The sequence below is a fragment of the Miscanthus floridulus genome, chromosome 14 (genome assembly GCF_019320115.1).
Source record: "Miscanthus floridulus cultivar M001 chromosome 14, ASM1932011v1, whole genome shotgun sequence".
Taxonomy (NCBI): Eukaryota; Viridiplantae; Streptophyta; class Magnoliopsida; order Poales; family Poaceae; genus Miscanthus; species Miscanthus floridulus.
This window is the reverse complement of record NC_089593.1, coordinates 86,106,541-86,128,003: the sequence shown is the minus strand read 5'-3', so window position 1 is coordinate 86,128,003 and position 21,463 is coordinate 86,106,541. Positions and strand designations below refer to the sequence as shown.

At 46.0% G+C, this 21,463-nt stretch overlaps 3 protein-coding genes across 4 annotated transcripts in view; 2 read left to right on the top strand and 1 right to left on the bottom strand.

Annotated features, from left to right (window-relative positions):
* The window catches only part of LOC136505911 (pentatricopeptide repeat-containing protein At3g29230-like), a 30,709-nt gene extending 14,676 nt beyond the window's left edge, over positions 1–16,033 (top strand). Inside the window, exons 2-3 of one of the 2 annotated variants that reach the window (XM_066501039.1) lie at positions 15,221–15,311; positions 15,392–16,033. The gene's annotated coding sequence lies outside the window, so the exon portion shown is untranslated. The remainder of the gene's footprint in view (positions 1–15,220; positions 15,312–15,391) is intronic. The other variant, XM_066501038.1, reaches the window with a different exon arrangement.
* LOC136503914 (uncharacterized) lies at positions 6,090–8,816 on the bottom strand. The gene is made up of 7 exons (XM_066498835.1): positions 8,586–8,816; positions 7,876–8,405; positions 7,677–7,771; positions 7,018–7,241; positions 6,639–6,831; positions 6,429–6,518; positions 6,090–6,169 (listed from the first exon to the last, which is right to left on the bottom strand). The coding sequence occupies exons 1-7, from the start codon at positions 8,814–8,816 to the stop codon at positions 6,090–6,092; spliced, it is 1,443 nt and encodes a 480-aa protein (XP_066354932.1).
* Positions 16,034–16,372: 339 nt separating the features above from the next.
* On the top strand, positions 16,373–18,871 carry LOC136504544 (small ribosomal subunit protein uS4y-like). Its single transcript, XM_066499482.1, has 3 exons — positions 16,373–16,503; positions 17,401–17,782; positions 18,444–18,871. Exons 1-3 carry the CDS (start codon positions 16,476–16,478, stop codon positions 18,619–18,621), a joined length of 588 nt encoding a protein of 195 aa, XP_066355579.1. The 5' UTR covers positions 16,373–16,475; the 3' UTR covers positions 18,622–18,871.
* The last annotated feature ends 2,592 nt before the right edge of the window (positions 18,872–21,463 follow it).

Sequence of the window (21,463 nt, the reverse complement as noted above, 5' to 3'; positions counted from 1 at the left end):
ATGACTAGGATGTCCTTATGGTTATCAAAGTTAGACACATGCACATGAGTAAATGATTAAAGTGAATAGGACATCAAGGTAGGCCCATGCTATACTTGCCTTGGTTAGCAAACTCCTGCTGATCTTGCTGGTCGTCGAAGAACTCTGGGTCTCCAATGTTCTCCTCACCGTCTGAACGCGACCAACACGGCAACATACAACATTCCAAAGGCATTCATGCAAAGCAAACAATCCGACAGTTAGAATAGTACACCAGTAGTATAGAAAACAAGATAAAATGTTTATGAAAAGAATCTACGTCTTGCTACGATCACGTCAACGCGAAGTTCACGAAAATCAGAGCTAAAACACGAAAGTTATGAATTAAACGGGTTTTCCTATAGCACTTTATTTAATTAAACCTAACCATGAAATTTAAAAGTTGCAAACTTGATTAACAGTGGTACTAACACGTAGATTATGAAATTACGAAGCTAACGCAATTTGAACGGGTTAATTCAGAGCTAAAACAAAGTTTTTATGAGCAAAACAAATCTAGTGGCATTTCTGTAAATACTGAAAACGTATTTTGGACTAAAACAGTGTACTTTACGTTTTCAAAACAAGAAAGCGTACTCTGGAAACTGCGCTAGGGATGGCGGGTTCAATTTGTCTGAACCCGAGGGACTCTTTAGCATAATCACCCGCGAAGGGGTATCGGCTTCTGTGAGCCGTTGATCAAACGATGGAGGGCTCGGATTAGAGAGTGGAAGAGAGAGAAAGGGAGACGTCGGCCAAAACAGTAACTCCTGCGGCAAGGCTCCATGGCCGACGGCGAGGTGGTCAGCGGCGCACGGGGAACAAGGCCTATGGGCCATGGTTCGAAGAACCGAGGACACCGGGAGACAGCGGGAGTGAAGGGGAACCCACCAAGGCCGATACAGCGGCTGGAGGGGAGTGCCGAGACGGCGGTCGCCATGGCCGGCGACGAGAGCACGCGGCCACACGCGAAACGGGTTCTAGAAGCCATGAAACGAGAAATAAACTGCATGGGGAGAGAGAGGAGAGAACGGCGAAGCTCACAGCGGGGGAAACAGGGTCGACGGCGGCTCGAAGACGGTGGACCACGCGGAGGCGGACGGCGGATCCCGGCGCGCGCTGTGGCGGTTGTTGTGGCTTCCTCGGCGCCTGGCGAACACGAAGAAGAGAGCGAGGGGCAGCAGGGGTACGCGCGGGGGTTCGGCACCCTTTAAATGAGGCCGGGGAGCGGGACGACGTGCCCAAGACGCCAGGAGCGGACGGCGGTTGCGGCTTGGACTCACGCGGTGGTTTCGGGAGGAGGGAGATGACGCTGACGCGTGGGCTCGGGTTGGCAGCGGCTTAGATGCGGCGGTAGTAGCTGGCGATGCTGGGTTGCGGCTGAGGAAGCAGTTCGGCTCGGCTGGGTCGGCCCAAGAAGGGAAGAGGGGGAGGGCGAGCGGGCCGCGGGAATGAAAAGGACAATTGGGCCGGAAGTGAGGAAGGGATGGAGAGAAAAGAAGAAATCCTTTTTCTTTTTATTTTTAGAGTTTTCAAAAGTATTTTTCAAATGGATTTGAATTCTTGTTTTCAAATTTGGTCAAACCAATCATCCCAAAAATGAATATGCTGCAGCATGTATGCATCAAGAGGTTACTAACCTTATAATTGATTTTAATTCCATAAAAACTATTATTTCCCTTGGTTCAATGCTCACAAAAATTGCTTAAATAAATCAATTTGGCTATTTTAGAAAATACAATTTTTCAGGGTGTAACAATTCTACCCCCCTTAAGCTGAATCTCGTCCTCGAGATTGGTTGATCACTTACTCGAACAGTTGCGAATAAGATTTTCTCAGATCATCTTCTCTTTCCCAAGTAGCCTCATCCTTTGAATATCAATTCCACTGTACCTTACACATCTTTATAGTTCAGCTTCTTGTAACTTTTCCTGTAGTTTCCAAGATCTTTATTGGATACTCTTCATATGTAAGATCTTCCTTAACAGCAAGCTCTTCCAAAGGAATCTGCTCTTCTGGTACCCTCAAACACTTTTTTAATTGAGAAACATGGAACACATCATGCACACCTGACAAACTTTTAGGCAGTTCCAATTGATAGGCTACTTCTCCACATCTCTCTAGGATCTTAAAAGGTCCAATATACCTTGGTGCCAACTTTCCCTTCATATTGAATCTTTTCACACTTCTCATTGGTGACACCTTCAAGTACACATAATCACCAACTTCGAAAGTCAACTCTCTTCTGCGAGTATCAGCGTAACTCTTCTGTCGGGACTGAGCCACTCTTAAGTTGTCTCTAATCATTCTCACTTGTTCTTCCGCGTCTCTAAGGACATCGGGTCCAAACACTTGAGTTCACCAGTCTGATTCCAGAACAAAGGCGTTCTACATTTACGTCCATACAACGCCTCGAAAGGTGCCATCTTGAGACTCTTCTGGTAACTGTTGTTGTACGAGAACTCTGCATATGGTAGACTCTTATCCCAACTATTACCATACTGTAGTGCATAAGCTCGCAACATATCTTCCAAAATGTGGTTGATCCTTTCAGTCTGTCCATCAGTTTGTGGGTGGTAAGCAAAACTGAAATTCAACTTTGTCCCCAAAGATCTATGTACTTTATGCCAGAATTGCGATGTAAACTGAGTGCCTCTATCCGACACAATTTTCTTGGGAATACCATGTAAGCATACTATTCATTCCATGTACAACTCTGCTAACCTTGCACCTGTATAGGTAGTCTTGACTGGTAAAAAATGAGCAATATTGGTGAGTCGATCCACTATTACCCATATTGAATCATAACCTCTTTGAGTGCTGGGCAAACCTACGATAATATCCATACCAACTTCTTCCCATTTTCATTCAGGAATCTTCATTGGTTGTAACAACCCTGCAGGTCTTTGATGCTCAGCTTTCACCCTTTGACAAGTGTCACACAAAGCCACATACTCTGCCACATCTCGCTTCAAACCATACCACCAATACTTCTCTTTGAGATCCAAATACATCTTGGTACTTCCGGGATGTATGGAATAGGCAGACTCATGGCAGAATTACATCATGGATAGCCTTCACTTCAGGTACACATATCCTTTTTCCAAACCAAAGAGTACCATTCTCATCCATCCTGAATCCTGCTGCCTTTCCAAGCACTACATTCTCTGCTATCTCTTTTAGTTTTTCATCCTCCAATTGACCCTTGCGTATCTCTTGCTCCAATGTAGGCTCTATCACCAATTCCATTGCATTAGTGACAAAACTCAAGTTGAGATGCTCCATTTCAGCACACAACTCTGCTAACATAAATGTCATCCTAAGTCCATTAGCATAACTCTTCCTGCTAAGTGCGTCAGCTACGACATTTGCTTTTCCCGGATGATAATGCACTTCCAAATCATAGTGTTTGATCAATTCTAACCAACGACATTGTCTCAGATTCAGATCTGACTGGGTAAAGATATACTTCAAACTCTTGTGATCTGTATAGATATCACTCTTATGCCTAATTAGATAATATCTCCAGATTTTCAAAGCATGAACCACAGCTGCCAATTCCAAGTCATGAGTAGGGTAATTCAACTCATGTTTCCTCAATTGTCTAGATGCATATGCCACCACTCTTCCTTCTTGCATAAGCACACATCCAAGACCCAAATGGGATGCATCACAATATATAGAGAAGTTCTTGCTTAAATCGGGCAAAATCAATACTGGAGCTGTAGTCAATCTCTTCTTTAGCTCATCAAAGTTTGTCTGGCATTTATCCGACCATACATATTTAGCATTCTTTTCCAACAGAGCTGTCATAGGCTTAGCAAGCTTGGAAAAACCTTCAATGAACCTCCTGTAGTATCCAGCCAATCCCAAAAAGCTACGAATCTCACTTACATTGGTTGGTGGTTTCCAATTCAACACATCTTGCACTTTGCCTAGATCCACTGCTATTCCACCATTGGAGACAACATGACCCAGAAAAGAGACTTCCTTCAACCAAAACTCACACTTGCTCCGCTTAGCGTACAACTTATATTCTCTAAGCTTTTGCAAGACCAACCTTATATGTCCAGCGTGTTCTTCTTCAGTCTTGGAGAATATCAGTATGTCATCTATGAATACCACCACAAATTTATCCAGAAACTCTATGAACACCTTATTCATCAGATACATAAAGTATGTAGGTGCATTGGTCAATCCAAAAGACATAACGGTATACTCATACAAGCCATATCATGTAGTGAATGCTGTCTTGGGTATGTCCGAGTTTCGAATCTTAAGCTGATGGTATCCTGAGCGGAGATCAATCTTGGAGAACATATAGGCTCCTCTCAACTGATCAAACAAATCATCAATCCTAGGCAAAGGGTATTTATTCTTGATTGTAACCTCATTAAGCGAACGGTAATCCACACACATCTGTTGACTACCATCCTTCTTATCCACAAAGATCACAGGTGCCCCCCACAGGGAAGAACTGGGGCATATGAAACTTTTTTTTTGCAACTCTTTTAGTTGTTTCTTAAGCTCTTCTAATTCATTAACCCCCATTCTATATGGACGTTTAGCTATTGGTGCAGTTCCAGGTAATAATTCAATAATGAATTCAATGTCACGGTCAGCTGGCATACCTGGCAAGTCATCGGGGAAGACATCCGGGAATTCCTCCACAACACGATCTTGTTCATTGGCATCACCATCCCACTGGTTCACTATGGCTATAGGCTGAGCTTGCACTACCACTTCTACACATATTCTATCTCCATTGAGTGATGTCACAACCACAGATTTCTCCTAACACTGAATCACTGCTCGGTGTTGTTTCATCCAATCCATTCCCAGAATAAGATCAATTCCCGCTGTTCTCAACACAATAGGTTTCACTTTGAAGTCTACCCCCCTTAAGGAAATGCTAGTTGAGGGACTCCAATAAGAAGCGGGTATACTATCTCCCGACGAATTTACTAGTATGGAGTTTTTCATGGCACACAAAGGTATGTTTTGCATTCTAACAAAAGCTTGGGATATAAATGAATGCGAAGCACCGGAATTAAAAAGTACTATAGCAGAGATAGAGTTAACGCTGAACGTACCCAACATGACCTTGGGAGTCTCCTGAGCTGCATCAGATGACACATAGTTCACCTTCGCAGTGTGAGGTGGTCGGGCGTTGAGCTTCTGATTGCCAGTCTAGTTTTGAGGAGCCTGCTGGTTCTGCTTCTTTGGACACTGATGATTGATGAGCATAGTGACCTACTTCTCCACAATGGTAGCATGCATTGGGGTTATTGGGTGCACCACTCTTCACTAGAGCATTGTTGGTCATTCACTGGCATGTTGCCGGATTGCCGGTCTGTTGCGGGGGACGTTGATTACCATACTATTGTTGGTACTGAGGGTGTTGCTAGAACTGGTTACGCTGAGGATACTGACCACGGTTTCCCTGGTTAGATGGTCCTTGATTCCTCTGCTGAAAACCCTGTTGGGGATAGGCACGCGGGCGGGTGTTGCTTCCAGAAGCTTGCCCTTGAAGCCTCCTCTTCTTGGCTTTCATCTCTTTGTGCTTATCGTCAATCACAATAGCGCGGTTCACCAAAGACTAAAAGTTAGGGTAGGTGTTGGACATCAGCTGAAGCTGCAGTCCATCATAGAGTCCCTTGAGGAAGCGGCGTTGCTTATCCTTATCCTCAGCTACATCATTTGGAGCATAACGTGACAGTTGAGCAAACTTGTCACGATACTCCGCCACAGTCATGGATCCTTGCTTAAGGGATCTGAATTCCTCTTGCTTCAATTCCACCAGTCCATCGGGGATATGATATGACCGAAAGTTGTCCTTGAATTCCTGCTAGTGGCGGAGCTCGCCAATTTTGACGCGTAGGGCCACTCTCGATTGACGAGCTCCGCCAATGCAGTATCAAAGCATATACATACCACTCGCACCGGGACTAATACCGATAAATAACAAAGCATAGCTCATAGATGTATAAGTTTAAATGATATCTCGACTTCATATTTAAATCCATGATATCATTGATGCCAGTAACATAAAAGTGGTTAAAAACACCTAACTAATTATGGTTTGGTTCACCATCACCTCTCATATCTTCGTCAAGAGCTTCATATGGACCTGAACCCAGCCTGCCTGAACCTACACATAACACATAGGTTTGGTGTTTAAGAACATTAGCAATGCAGCCAATAAATATAATTGATCACTTGAGTAAAATGATAGTAATATAATATATGAAAGCAAAGCGACATGCCACTTTCTCTAGTTTGAGACAATGGAGGTAACTTGTTCATCCGAGACTTTAGTTCTTGAAAATGATATAAAATGTCATCATCCTTGATGTCTGCAAAGATATCTCGCTCAATATAACAAATCATCCTGTGATTCAACCATTCACCTCCCATCTTATTCCTCAACTCATTCTTCACAAATTTCATAACTGAGAAGGCTCTCTCAACAGTGGCGGTAACAACTGGCAAAGTCAAGGCTAACACAACCAGACAATAAACCAATTTAAAAACTATGTGTCTCTCAGTTTGAACCATCTTAATAGCAAGATCTCCAAGGTCATGACAACCAACAAAGATAGGATCATTTCTCACTTCACCAATGAAGTGATCAATTTGATCTCCAAGGCGTAAAAGTTCATATGAGGAGAAGTCATCTTTATAAATCTCAAATAGCTCTAGTATTTTGGATCTGTCATAGTTGGCAAAAGAATTCCTTGGATCTAGACAAGCAATGCATCTCAATAGTTGAGTAGACCTTTCAGCAAAGCGATTGTTCATTTCCACAATAATCTGATCATACACCACATTAAATATGTCATATTTAAAATGGTGATAGTAAGTCACTAATTGCCCTCCTCGTCCCCTTGCACGACCCCTAACAGTTATGGTTTCATCCATATTTGGTATACTGATATGATGTAAAAGACAAAAGGCCTTCACCTCCTCAAATAGTTCTTCCCAACCATTCTCCCGTACCTCACTAACTAGTTGTAGTGTTGTCCCAATCAATCCTACAGCACGGATAATGTTCTGATCTTTCTTTTGCAAGCATTGTGACAAATCATTTGTTTTTCCCAATAATCGGATCATGAGAAACATAACAAGCACAAATTCAAAGGTCTCCATTTGTTTCAACAAACCTGAAGCCACATACCTCTTGTCCCCATTAGTGGTATCCTCGGCAATATTCTCTAGTACCTCTAGAATAGCATTCCACATAAGATAAATACGACTCAAGGTTTTATGATGTGAACCCCATCGAGTATCCCCTGGTCGTGCAAGGTTGGTTTCTTGGTTTTTTCCTCTCCCTGGAAAAATCTCACCCGTCTCCAATTGATTCACAAGGTCCTCATGGTGTCGTTGGGATAATTGATCCCTTCTCTTACAGGAAGCATTGACATTATTAACAATCGAAGTGGAGGTACCAAAGAAATCAAAGACGGAAGAACAACACTTGGCAACTGAGACAACCACTAATTGCAATTGGTGTGCAAAACAGTGTATGTAAAAAGCATATGGATTTTCATCTAATATCCTTCTTTGCAACCCATGAAACTCTCCCCTCATGTTTGAGGCCCCATCATACCCTTGCCCACGCAATCTAGAAATTGACAATCCATGAGATGCAAACATACCATCCAAAGTATTTTTTAGAGACGATGATGAGGTGTTAGGAACTTCATGAATACCAAGAAATCTCTCAATCACTTGACCTCGTGCATTGACATACCTACAACAGTCATGAAAAACAAAAGAATGACATTAGAATTTAGAAACAACTAGAATGACATTACAAATTAAATAAAAACAGCAAGCTGGACAGTACACACTAACCTCAAAACAACGACCATTTGCTCCTTGATAGATGCATCTCGAGCCTCGTCAACTAGAATGGCAAAGGGTCTATCCCCAAGATCTGTAAGAATGGCTTTGGTGGTCAGATCTGCACAAGCTCTACACATGTCTTTCTGAATTTCTGGAGAAGTCATTTGATTGTGACGCAGCAAAGTTGCTGCGTTTTTATCCTTAGCTTTGTACCATTCTACCATCTCTAAGAAATTCCCCTTATTGCTTGAGCTGGAGGATTCATCATGTCCACGAAAAGCATGTGCTTGCAATAAAAGGAACCTTATAACTCCCAATATAATAAGCAGTCGACCTCTATATTCCTCCTCCGACTTCTTACCACCACGGTTAATCACATGTGCCACACTTTGTCTTTGGTTTTTTAAATCCTCATAAGCCCTCCTAGACTTATTGTGATCTATACCATTAGAGTGGGCATCAATCAATTCCCGCCCATCCTTCCATCCACGAAACCCATTGACCGTGAAAGCATCAACACCAAAATTTTTAGCTCTAGGCTGTTTGAAGAGATAACAATAAAAACAAAATGCGGCATCTTTCGCAATACTGTATTCCAACCATGCATGATTATTGAACCACACATCATGAAATGACCTATTGCGGTTGTATATCTTCCTTTTTGGATAACTATGACCTCTTGGTTGGCATGGACCCTTAGAAATATAAGCTCTTCTAACTGCATCCCTAATGTTTGGATCCATTTGCTCAATTGGAATCCGAAGCCCAGGATCAGCAACAATGTCTTCTTCACTAGCAGCAACAGGGGGATTATTTTGCAAATCATTTGCATTGCTAGGTACTTCTTCTGTTGTTTCTGGTTCTTGGACAACTTGTGCTTCTACTACTTCTGATTGTGGTTGTGAAGATGATTGTATTTGTGGCGCTGGCGCTGGTTGTATAATTGGCATAGGAGCCGGAGTAAAAAATGATCTTATTGACTTGCTGCTTCTCCCAGTCCCCTGCCCCTGCCTGCTCCTCTTCATTATGCAACTCTAAGTCTCTACTCTCTAATTTCATTCATTCAATTCCTAATAGATCAGGAAGATTTAACATGAAATTAGAAATTAGAACATTGGAAACGATGGGGAAAAGGTGGATTAGCTACTCACCAGTGATCAGGAGCCAGGAGGCAGGAGCTGCGCTCGTGCTGGCGTGCACCGAGCGGCCCTCGGCTTCAGCCGTCGGTGCCTTGCGGCCTCGGCGGATGGCAGACGTACGGGCAGTGGCGACGCGGCGCCTAGGGTTGGCCGACAACGTGTAGCGGCGCGAGAACAGGAAGTCGAAGAGGGAGTCGCGCGCCTCACGATTGGGAGAAGACGCGTGGAGCGGCGCCTGCGTAGCTGCGCTGCCTCCTTTTTTCCTCCGTGGCTCTCTTCCTCTCTGCTGGGCTAGCAAATTTGGCCCAATGCCTAGCCCCAGACCTAAAAACTACTTATATCCTAAAGAATTTTTTGGGCTGCGACTAGGGCCGTGGCCCTAGTGGCCCTAGGCCCAAATCCGCCCTGCCAAGTGATAGCAGGAGCATTGTTGGGGCGTCTATACTGGAAAGAATCCCATCAATCCTGAGCTGCTCCCTGGAGTTGACCAAAAGCATACAACACCTTCTCAAGATCGTTGCATTGTGCTATGTTAAGTTGCTTCTCCACAGCACGCAACCAATCATCTGCCTCCATAGGGTCTGAGACATGGGTGAACACCGGTGGGCGACCCTTAATAAACTCTCCACGCTTATCTTTGACCTGAACAGGCGGTGGTATTCTTGCAGGTTCGTTATCCAAGTGTTGCATCATGGCTTGCATTAACTGCGCTCGCATTCCCATCAATTGTTCCATGGTCACAGGTGGCGGTGGTGGTGGATTTATGAGAGCATCACGTCCACGACCATGGCCTCTGCCTCTTCCTCCTCTTGCGGCCATCTACTTTTCAACAAATACGCAAAATTTTAGAGATTTCTAATTTATAGAGAGCTTATAAAGATAAAGAACAATGCTGAAAATTTTCTGGACAAGATTCAAATACAGCAGTTCAGTAAATCTGTTATAACTCGAGTTTCAGAGATCCAACAGAGGTGTACCAAGAATGATTGGAAAGCTTAGGAGATCAGCTACCACTTCTATTTACATCACTTTTACAGATTCTGGAATACACATGGTCATAAATAGAGCTAAACCGAATCTGTTCTGGGTTCCAGTCTACGTAGGAACATCAACTTCTGACAGCTAGATCTTACAAACCTGAACAGCTATTGACGTGATTCCAGAGACATTTGAAAGATACAGAAGTCTAGTTATCACCACAAAAATTTCAGAATTTTTGGCAGCTCAGATTTCGAGATACAAGATAAAGAACACAGGCTGCTCTAGAAAACAGCACAGCAGAGATAAGATAAAGCAAACCATCTGCATTAAGATTTCATCTAAACTTAAGGTTCCAATCTATGGAATTTGTAGACATGCCCACAAACTTCCAGCAAACAACCAAACTCCAAATCAACCAAGTTCACAAATTAAAACATCTAATCATCAATGTTCACAAGGCCAGACAAGACTAAACATGAAACACGAACTAACAACGTCATAGCTTTAAAACAAGGCACCTAACATCTATGGGGCGGTGTCAATCATGGTGAATGACCGGCGCTTCTTCTTGTAGATCGGTGGCTGTCCAAGTTGAGCACGTAGTTCATCAACTTGCTTTTGGAGATGTCTCTCGACCCTCTGTGATGCACGCAGCTCTCCCTTGACCTCTTCATCTACCCCCTGCATGGCATGGACATGTTGTACTGTTGCTTCTAGAGTTGGGTCACTCTCTGTTGGTGCCAGGACCTGCCAGTTACCCTCATGATCATTGCGAGGAAGGAACCTGAAATGATCCTCCTTCATAGCCTCAAAACGACGGCCATGGTAGTAGATGTAAGCGTCCTGCGCGCGGGGAACAAGGCCTATGGGCCACGGTTCGAAGAACCGAGGACACCGGGAAACGGCAGGAGTGAAGGGGAACCCGCCAAGGCTGATACGGCGGCCGGAGGGGAGTGCCGAGACGGCGGTCGCCATGGCCGGCGACGAGAGCACGCGGCCGCTCGCGAAACGGGTTCTAGAAGCCATGAAACGAGAAATAAACTGCACGGGGAGAGAGAGGGGAGAACGGCGAAGCTCACAGCGAGGAAAATGGGGTCGACGACGGCTCGGAGATGGCGGACCACGCGGAGGCGGGCGGTGGGTCCCGGCACGCGCTGTGGCGGTTGTTGTGGCTTCCTCGGCGCCTGGCGAACGCGAAGAAGAGAGCGAGGGGCAGCAGGGGTGCGCGCGGGGGTTCGACACCCTTTAAATGAGGCCGGGGAGCGGGACGATGCGCCCACGATGCCAGGAGCGGACGGCGGTTGTGGCTTGGACTCACGCGGCGGTTGCGGGAGGAGGGAGATGGCGCTGACGCATGGGCCCGGGCTGGCAGCGGCTTAGACGCGGCGGCAGTTGCTAGCGATGCTAGGCTGCGGCTGAGGAAGCAGTTCGGCTCAGCTGGGCCGGCCCAAGAAGGGAAGAGGGGGAGGGCGAGCGGGCCGCGGGAATGAAAAGGCCAATTGGGCCGGAAGTGAGGAAGGGATGGAGAGAAAATAAGAAATCCTTTTTCTTTTTATTTTTAGTGTTTTTTGAAAGTATTTTTCAAATAGATTTGAATTCTTGTTTTCAAATTTGGTCAAACCAATCATCCCAAAAATGAATATGCAGCAGCATGTATGCATCAAGAGGTTACTAACCTTATAATTGATTTTAATTCCATGAAAACTATTATTTCCCTAGGTTCAATGCTCACAAAAATTGCTTAAATAAATCAATTTGGCTATTTTAGAAAATGCAATTTTTTAGGGTGTAACAAAGCACAAAGTCAACTAAGTTCACTAGCAATGCTCAATAACAAGACAACTAATGCTAAATTAGAGAGCGTAAATACTTAGCTACGCAAATTAAGCAATGTGACTAACAAGTTTACACAAACCAAATTAGTCACGCAAGGGAGCTACTTCTATGCTACACATGCAAGAAGGTAACTAGTGAGCTTATACAAGCAAACTAATTACAAGAGCAACTACACAAGCACAATGTATATGAAAGTAATTATAAGCTTGTGTAACGAGGATGTAAACCAACGGTAATAACAAAGTTGACACGGTGATTTTTCTCCTGAGGTTCACGTGCTTACCACCACGCTAGTCCCCGTTGTGTCGATCGCTCACTTGGTGGTTCGGTAGATAATTGGCATCACCCGCCAAGCCCGCACATCGGGCACCGTAAGAACCTACCCCGAAAATGATGGTAGCTCAATGACATGCTTTACTAGAGTTGCTCTTCGCTGCTCCCGCGGGGCGAGCATAATACCCTCACAAAGCACTTCTCCGGAGCACCGCACAAGCCATCTAGGAGGTGGCAACCTCCAAGAGTAACAAGCACCACCGGTTTGCACTCGATCACCTAGTGCCACTCGATTCAACCACACGATGCAATCGCACTAGAATCACTCTCTCACACAATCGGATGATCACTATCAAGCATATGTGAGATGGAGGGCTCCTAAGCACTCATAAGCATGGACACAAAGTCCCCCGAGGTGCTCAGCAACGGCCATGGCCGAAACCACCTTCTAGTTATAACCCCCACGAAAATAGAGCCGTTGTACCCCTTCACTGGGCACAGCTCGGGGCGACTGGACGCTCCGGTCATATTGACCGGACATAGGACCCCAATGTCCGGTCGCGCGATGCACGCCACGTGGCATCCGCTTCAAATACTGAGCGCCCGATCTCAATGGTTAAGTTGCGACCGGACGCAGCATAGTGAATGACCGGACGCTGCTATGCCTGAGTCCGGTCGTTTCCAGAGAGCTCCCTGAGCCTTTGTTTTACGACCGAACGCATCCGGTCCACCATGACCGGACGCAGACCAGCGTCCGATCAGTTCTATGCCCGCACGCCTAACTCCAGCGCCGCCTGCGTCAGCATACGTCAGCACTGACCGGACGCAGACTCTGAGTGTCCATTCACTCTTCACGCCAGCGTCCAGTCACAAGATCGAGACCGCGCGTTCGCTGCTGTCACTGACCAAACGCAGGACCTAGCGTCTGGTGCACTCTGAGAAACACTATCTTTTCTATACAGGGCGCCGGTGAAGTTTCAAACCCTTCTTGCCTCCGTTTCATCGCCGAGTTGATCCACATCAACTCCAACTTCATCTCCTTTATAAATGTACCAACACCACCAAGTGTACACCACCATGTGTATGTGTGTTAGCATTTTCACAACCATTTTCCAAAGAATTAGCCACTCAACTTGCCACGCCACTCGATCCTAGCGACGATGCAAAGTTAGATCACTCGAGTGGCACTAGATGACCGATATGCAAACAAGTTTGCCCCTCTTGATAGTACGACCATCTATCATAAACCTGGCCATAAACTTCTCTACATACCTTTAACCGGTGAAATGAAATGCCCTAGGTTATATCTTTGTCTTGTGCATTCCATTCCTTCTCCTCTAATGTTGATGCAACACATGCACCAACCAATCACCAAATGATATGATCCACTTCCTATCATCACGTGACCATATTGGTTCATCGATCTTGACTTCACTTGCTTTTCACCGTTGCCTTCGTCCATCGACGTCAAGTCTTGCTTAAGCTTCACCGCTATGCAGTCCATCACTGCAAAGCCTCCGACTTGCCCTTCACGCTTGCAACCGGTCCATCAAGCCAAGTTTTGTATTGATCTTCTCCACCTTGATCACATGACTCAATGTCATGTCTCATGTGCAATGAACTCCTTCATCATCACATGTGTGAGCTTTGCAACATCTCCGAGCCATTTCCACCTTCATGGCATATGTTGCTCACACACATGTACCTGTGGACTAATCACCTGTGTATCTCACATAAACACAATTAATCCACCTAGGTTGTCACTCAATTATCAAAACCACACAGGAACCTTTCACTGTCTCGTTTGACCCTTTGGTCGCGGGCTCCGTCTCGCCCGACCCCAAGGTCGCGAGCTCCGTCTCGCCCGACGCTTTGGTCGCGGGCTCCGTCTCACCCGACCCCAAGGTCACGGGCTCCGAATCGACCGACCCTAAGGTCGCGGGCTCCGGCTCGCCCGACCCTTTGGTCACGTCCTCGTCTCGCCCGACCTCTTGGGTGCAGTGTCCGTTGAGGGCTGGAGGTATATATACATTTTCCTTTCCTCGCCAACGGCTATCTGTGATTTAAAGTGACCGTTGGGGCCTGGGGGGGTATATATATCTTTCCCCTTCCTTTCCAACGGTAACCAACCGACTCTCTTCTTCTTCACTTCAGCACGCCAAAACAGAGCAGGAGCTCTCTCTCTCTCTCTTTCTCTCACTCCATTGTTGACCTAAAGCCCCCAAGCAAATCCATTAATTTCCCCATCAATCCTTGAGGAAAAAGGGTCCAAAACTCGAATAGAGAGCGCAGCTCCATTGATTCCTAAACTCTTAAGAGCACTTGGTTCACGTCTTAACCGGCGGTTGTGTTTGTTACTCTTGGAGCTTGGCTCCTAGCTGGCTTGAGCGTCGCCTGGTGAGCTTGCCAAGTTTGTGGCAGCACCGGGAGGTTTGTAACCACCTCTTGCAGCGATTAAAATCACCCATCATTTCAAGAGTTCACTCTCTTGACTTGAGAACGAGGTAGGGTTACAAATCCCTAAGACTTAGTAGTATACCTCAACAACGTGGACATATGCAAGCCTTGGTGGAGAGCTGAACCACGGGATAAATCCTTGTGTCATCTTGTGTTTGTATTGCTACACTTGTGTTCCTGTTGTTGTTGAGGTGATCTCTAGAGTTTGAGGCCAATCTACTTGTGTGTGTTGTTCCCACCACTTTTAGCTGTCGATCTGTGATCTACTACTCTACAGGAAGTTAAGAAATTTACCCAATCTAAATTTCGTTAAGTAGATTTTGAACTGTGAACTAATATCTCCTGTAGGTGCGGCAGTGCCGCGCTCACAGAACAGTAGTGCTGCGGATGAATTTGACTTCGGTTTAAGTTGAATTTTTACAGCCCTATTCAACCCTCCCCCTTCCATCTAGGCGTTCCAGTGATCCTACAACATTGTAGAGAGATTGATAAATACGGACTAGCACTCAGTGCTTCGGATTTCTTGATTTTATCTTGGCACAACTATAGAGGTCTAAATAGAAGAAATCTTGGCACAACAAACATGATTATTTCTTGAGTTCAGTCTCTGATAGATGCATTCAAACTTCTGGTAACTTTACTTTTTTTCCTCTATCTTTTGTTTGCAGCATTACATTTGTGACATCGAACTAGTGGAATATTGTTTTCTGTTGCTGTAAGCAGATGCTCTGCAACAGAACTTTACATAGCAAGAGCATGGTCAGGACATCATGGTTCTCTCTAAAATGTTCAGACATTTTAAACATGTGGAAATTACATAGCGATGTCTCTCTTTCCAGGTACTCCATTGCTAGTCAAGACCTTCTTTTCGGTTGCAAGATGGAGCACACCATATCCAAGTTTGGTATCAGATCTACCTCCTCTGAGAGATGATCCGCGTCAATGGCATGGGCTGGCAATCGAACAAGTTTGGCAATATGCTGAGCAACCAATGTGCGGGATTTTCCATGGCCTGAAGCCTGATGCCGTGCAAGAGCAGGGTTTCCCATGAGTCCATGCAGAGCAGAGCTGAACATCCTGGAGCGGCGAAGCTTCCCCTATCCACTGAAACTCCAGACGATAACATAATGGCCGCAGTCGATTAGTCTTGTTGCCGCAGAAAACTTGGCGTGGACGCAACTTGACGGCATCAAGGAGGCAGTGGTGACCGGTGGACGGTGGTGCTTGGATCTTTGGTGTCAGTGGCCGCTGGGCTTCAGCGAGCCATGCTTTGCACGCCGATCCAATGATCTCAGCACTGTTGTCATCTACACGAAGAGAACTGGGACGATGCCCCTGAGCTCAGTCTTGGACACAATTAAGCTGAGCCCAACGACAAGCATGCCGCCGCCATGGGTGCTGCTGGGAGACTCGCAAGGAAGAACAAGCTGCTAGCAACATTTTGCACTGGACACTTAGCTTTTCGTTTTTGCAATCTTATTATTTCGAAGGACACTTAGCTTTGTACAACTCTATGTATTTTGTGCTCACACCTATTCAAGTCTCTTACACAGCTTGGACAACTTCGAGCTGTTCGCGTTTTGTTTCCTTTTTCATCTGAGAACTGCTGGCGATTATAGCGACACTAATGTGATTAGCAAATAGCAACATGGAACCATCTGACTCCGAGGCTTGCCTCGAGATTCGCGTGCGACAAGGACAGGGACCATCTGGGCTGTTAAATCAGGCTTGCGCTGTCGATTGGGCCCGGCCCATGGAGCCCGTAGTGCAATATAACTTGTTCGGCCCACTAGGGTTTTGGGTGGTATATAAACGCTGCCCTCGCGACCTAGCACCACTCCCAGCAACCCCTCACAGAAGCGGCGGCGGCGGAGCAAGAGGAGGCGAAGGCGAGGGCGCGAGGGAGGGAGAGGAGCACCAGCCATGGTGCACGTGAACTTCTATCGCAACTGTAAGCCCGCGCCGATGATCTCCTCCCCTACTCCTCTTTGTTCGTTGCGCTTCGTTCCCGTTTCATTTTCGTTGCTGGGGCGCCGTGATCTGGTGCCCAACTGGGGGCGCATAGGCCTAGTTCGTCGAGTTCTTGGCTAGTTGGCTCTACCTGACCTTGGTAGAGCTTGCTGGAGGTTGCCGTTTGGAGCACCTATGGTTTTGTCTCGGTTTGAGTTCCTACCTGCGCCGTGGTTTGCGAGGCGAGGCGGAACTCGGTGGATATAGCGTGTCCACTGCTCTTGGTGTCAGTCGATCTGATCTGAGGTTTGTGGAGCGCAAGGCGTTGCTCTGGATCTGATTCATGGAAAGTGATTATAAGTGGTGGCTAGCTTTGTCTGAGATGAGGGAGTCCAATTCTCTTGTTTTCCTATGTGCAGTAAATTTGAATGAGATGAGTGAGTCCAATTTTCTTGTTTGCCCATGTACATCACCAGGGTTCCTGCTAGGCTTGTGTAAACCCTTCAGAAATTTCTATCACTATTGTCTATAGGTTTTTGGCTCCCGGTGGTGTTTGTTCAACAAATAAATTATGGGGGTTGTGTCACCTGATTCTTTAGTATGGTCCATGCTGCTGTCATATGTAACTGCCAAAATTAAGCATTCTATGTTAGTTCACCATGGAACTTGATATTTGTTCAATATCATGTTCCATTTTGTAATTAAAATTGCTTATTTGTACATTTTTCTAGCTTGTTTCTCAAATGGTTACTTAGTGCTCTTTAATCTGTTCATTGTGGTTGAAAAGGATATCTGGCAACTAGCTGCCCATTTATTTCTAGTTTTTTTCCCTTAAGCTTTTTCATATGTTTCATGAATATCCCTAGTTATGTTTATGGTGAACGGCTTCTTTATGCAGATGGTAAAACATTCAAGAAACCAAGGCGTCCTTATGAGAAGGAGCGTCTTGACGCTGAACTGAAGCTGGTCGGTGAGTATGGGCTGAGGTGTAAGCGTGAGCTCTGGAGGGTCCAGTATGCCCTGAGCAGGATCCGTAATGCTGCAAGGCACTTGCTCACCCTTGATGAGAAGAACCCCCGCCGTATCTTTGAGGGTGAGGCGCTTCTCCGCCGCATGAACCGCTATGGGCTGCTCGCTGAGGGTCAGAACAAGCTTGATTATGTCCTTGCCCTTACTGCTGAGAACTTCCTTGCAAGGCGCCTTCAAACACTTGTCTTCAAGGCTGGCATGGCCAAGTCCATTCACCATGCTCGTGTCTTGATCAAGCAGCGTCACATCAGGTATGCTTACATGTCTGCTTGTAATAAAATTCTTTTTGGTAGTGTTTATCTGAAAACCAGGTTTTCAGTGGAAGGGCCTGATGTTAGAATATGCAAGTTATCTCAACAGTACTCTTTTGATGCAAAAAAAGTTCTCTGAAACCTGTTTTGCCCTTTTAATATATATATGAGTAGGAAGTAGCAATGATACTGGGTTATGTCTAATAAATGGTTGTCACTGATTACTCACATATCTTGCTTGCCATTTCATGATTTCTTTGTTCCCTGCTTGCCTCTGTAAATGCTTGTGCCAATTCAGTACTGGATTATATTGCCTATGGATTATCTTTCTCAAAACAGCGCATAGTTTTAGCTTATCTTTTAAGTTCATTGCATCATTGGCTGTCCCCTGAATGTTTTCTTTGGTTTATAATGATTTTGTACTCTCATTTCACGCAATGATTAGAACAATAGTTTTGAAGCCTATATCTGTGTTTCTCTTAAGCTGTTTCTGAAACTTCGAAGTACTAGTGATATAACTTTTTTGAATGTATTATCTTGTATAGATTAGATTAGCATGGCTAGCTGTCCTGAATATTTCTAAACTGTGATGTTAAAGCGGATGTCAATGTTTCCTTCAAACTGTTCCTTCAATGAAATTTCTGTTTGTGGAACCTTACAGGGTTGGCAGGCAAATTGTCAATGTCCCATCATTCATGGTGAGGGTGGAGTCTGAGAAGCACATTGACTTTTCACTGTCAAGCCCGTTCGGTGGAGGCCCCGCAGGCAGGGTGAAGAGAAAGAACCAGAAGAAGGCAAGTGGTGGTGGCGGCGATGGTGGTGATGAGGATGAGGAGTGAGGATGCACAAGTAGCATTACCCAATATGATATTATCTAGTTTTCATAAACATGTTCTTATCATGAGTACTTAGCTGCGTGACCTGATGCTCAGTCTCCTGCGCTGACTCTGCGTCATGGATGGTTATCATTTTATCTTGTGGTGTTATTAGCCTATACTTAGCTGCTATGTTTGGAGATGTTAAAACCTGTGGTTGGTTTTTGACTTAAGCTCTGTTGCTATTAAGCTGTTCCTGTTTTATTTCGGCCAATGATTTGCAGAAACATGGTTCATAATCTGCCTCAGTTGCCTTTGCTTGTATTGATCGGGGTATATAGGGAGAGTATTAACGACTGGTTTGTGAACATTTGATGTCACCATACTTATGCGTCGGGGTTTTTTTTGACATGGAAGTAGAACTTCATTACTCAGAAACAGCTGCCAAATCATTGTCGTTACCATGCTGGCTAAGGTTTTTTTTTAACATGGAAGTAGAACTTCATTACTCAGGAACAGCGGCCAAATCATTGTCCAACAAAGTCAGTCTAGAACTGACAGCCAGCTAGAACAGTATTTTTCTCTTACATCAAATCAGCCAGCAGTAATAATCCACGATCGTATACGATCGTTTCAGCCCCAGCTGAACAGGCTGTGAGTCTGCACACGGACCAAGGCCCTGCTTCAACAGCAGCTAGCGAATACGCTGATAAGCCGGCTAATGTTATTTTGTTGTGAGAGAAATATTATAAGCCAGGCTGATAAGTTTCGCTGTGCTTGGATCAACACCAATTGAATTGACTGCATGAACCATTACAGTGGCGTCAGTCTCCAAAACAATTCTCTGAATACCCAATTCAGCTGCTCGCTGGACGGCTTGCAGGCATGCAACGACCTCAGCATGCATCGGCTCAAGGACCTTCCCCAATCTGCCATGTCCAGAACTGATCAGCACACCATTATCATTCCGGATTACAAACCCCCAGCCACCAGATCGGTCAAGCTCCCTGAAAGCCCCATCACAATTGAGTTCTCCATATTGCTCACAGGTTTTGTTCTGCATCTTTCCAGAGAAGTGCATTCTTCCGGATACGTTCTAATGATCTGCGCTATCTGTAAAGTACTCCTCGGCCTCTCTCCTCCTCGCACAGCACACCTTTCACCCCACCACCAGAGATATAACAATGAGCCTGTTCGCTGGTTGGTTTCTGAACTGATAATGGTTTGTTGTGAGAGGAAAACACTGTTGGCTGGCTGATAAGCCCTGGCTGAAATCAACGAGCGAATAGGCTAAATATATGATCACTGATCTCTGAATTTCAGTTTTAAGCTTCAAAATTTTCTCCTCCACCTCCTTAACTGATTCCGCAGACATCATATCAGCTCTAGTGGATTCCATCTGCAGTTCGCCCCATAGCCAAAGTACCTGCTTGCACTTTGGAAAACAAGTGTCCGCCATCCTCGTCCAATCGATTGCACCTAACGCATTTTGTGTCTAGTTTCATGCCCTGTCATGCCCTGTCAGCATCTCCAGCCGTATCCCCCAAATCAGGACCCCATTTAGATTTGGGTGCCCAACCTCATTTTTGTTAGCCCAACAAATTTTTTCCACTCGAGCAGTATCCCCCAAACAAAGCCCCCCCCCCCCCCCAAAATCCATATAAGGAGACAATGACATGGGGGGCCCATGCGTCATTGAGTCAAACCTTTCTTCCTCTCCACACACAGGGCAGGGCCAAGCAGAGTGAGCTGGGTGGCGAGCAGGACGGCGTTGTTCCCACACGACGGAGGGAGGGGAGGGGAGGGCGGGCTGCTCCAACATGGCGGAGGGAGGTGGAGGGAGTCATGAGCAGATGTTGCCGCGTTCGCGAGCCACCGGGAAGGGAGGAGCCGCCGCATCCATGCAGGCCCTGCACCGCCGGCCACCGGAAAGGAATGACGCCTCATCCGCGGGGGCCTTGCGCCATCGGCCATCGGGATGGGACGAGCCGCGGTCCCTACGCCGCCGGCCATTAGGAAGGGACGAGCTGCCGCATCCACGCAGGCCCCTGTGCCTCCGGCCATCGGGAAGGGGTCCGCGCGGGATCTGCGTCGCCGGGCATCGAGAAGGGAGGTCATCGAGCTCTAGCCGAGAAGTTCCGTACGACCGTGGGAGAGGCAACGTAGCAAGGGGGTGAGCCCCCATTCGGTCTGGAGGGTGGATTTGGGTGCCCGTCCTAAATTGGGGCTCGTCAGGGCATTCATATTTAGCGCTGAAGTAGGCCCTGCTGGAGTTGCTCTTAATTTCATTCTCAAAGTCAAGCTATTATGCCCCAAACACCAAAGGAAATGTAACATCTTCCGTGGACATTTCATTTGCCACAATTTTTTCCAACATTGCTTGCTGCTCATCCTCGGCACCGATGAAGATGATCCCCCACCATTCACCATGCTCTTTTTCTTCTCCTCAATATAAACCTTGTAAACCGATCTCACTGTGAACAGACCGCTTTTTATTATAGTACCAAGCTTGGATATCATCCATTCCTTCATGTACTAGTATGCTCAAAACAATCTCCGCGTCTTCCTCCAAAAAAAATTCCCCGGACCAGGTCCTCATCCCACGAGCCCGTGCTAGGATCAAGAAGCTCATCAGCCCTGGTCAGTAGGCTGGCTCCCCTCGGCGTGAAGGTTTTTTCGCAGATGTTCTCTAGGTAGCCAAGCATCCTCCCAAATCTTTTTATTTGAGCCATCACCAACTCTCCAAATTATTCCCTTCTTCAGCAAGTCTATCCCCGAAAGAATACTCCACCAAGTATAAGACGTACCTTCTTTAGGCTTTGCTCTCAACACATCACCATCCGGGAAATATTTGGCCGCAAGAACC

Excerpts from the sequence above, each read along its gene's own strand:
- LOC136503914 (XM_066498835.1), bottom strand. The coding sequence starts at position 8,816 with ATGCCAATTATACAACCAGCGCCAGCGCCACAAATACAATCATCTTCA. Across the intron at positions 7,772-7,875 it reads CAAATGGTCGTTGTTTTGAG|GTATGTCAATGCACGAGGTC; the intron begins GTTAGTGTGTAC and ends TGACTGTTGTAG. Across the intron at positions 6,170-6,428 it reads GTTGAGGAATAAGATGGGAG|GTTCAGGCAGGCTGGGTTCA; the intron begins GTGAATGGTTGA and ends TGTTATGTGTAG.
- LOC136504544 (XM_066499482.1), top strand. The coding sequence starts at position 16,476 with ATGGTGCACGTGAACTTCTATCGCAACT. Across the intron at positions 16,504-17,400 it reads CGTGAACTTCTATCGCAACT|ATGGTAAAACATTCAAGAAA; the intron begins GTAAGCCCGCGC and ends TTCTTTATGCAG. Across the intron at positions 17,783-18,443 it reads ATCAAGCAGCGTCACATCAG|GGTTGGCAGGCAAATTGTCA; the intron begins GTATGCTTACAT and ends GGAACCTTACAG.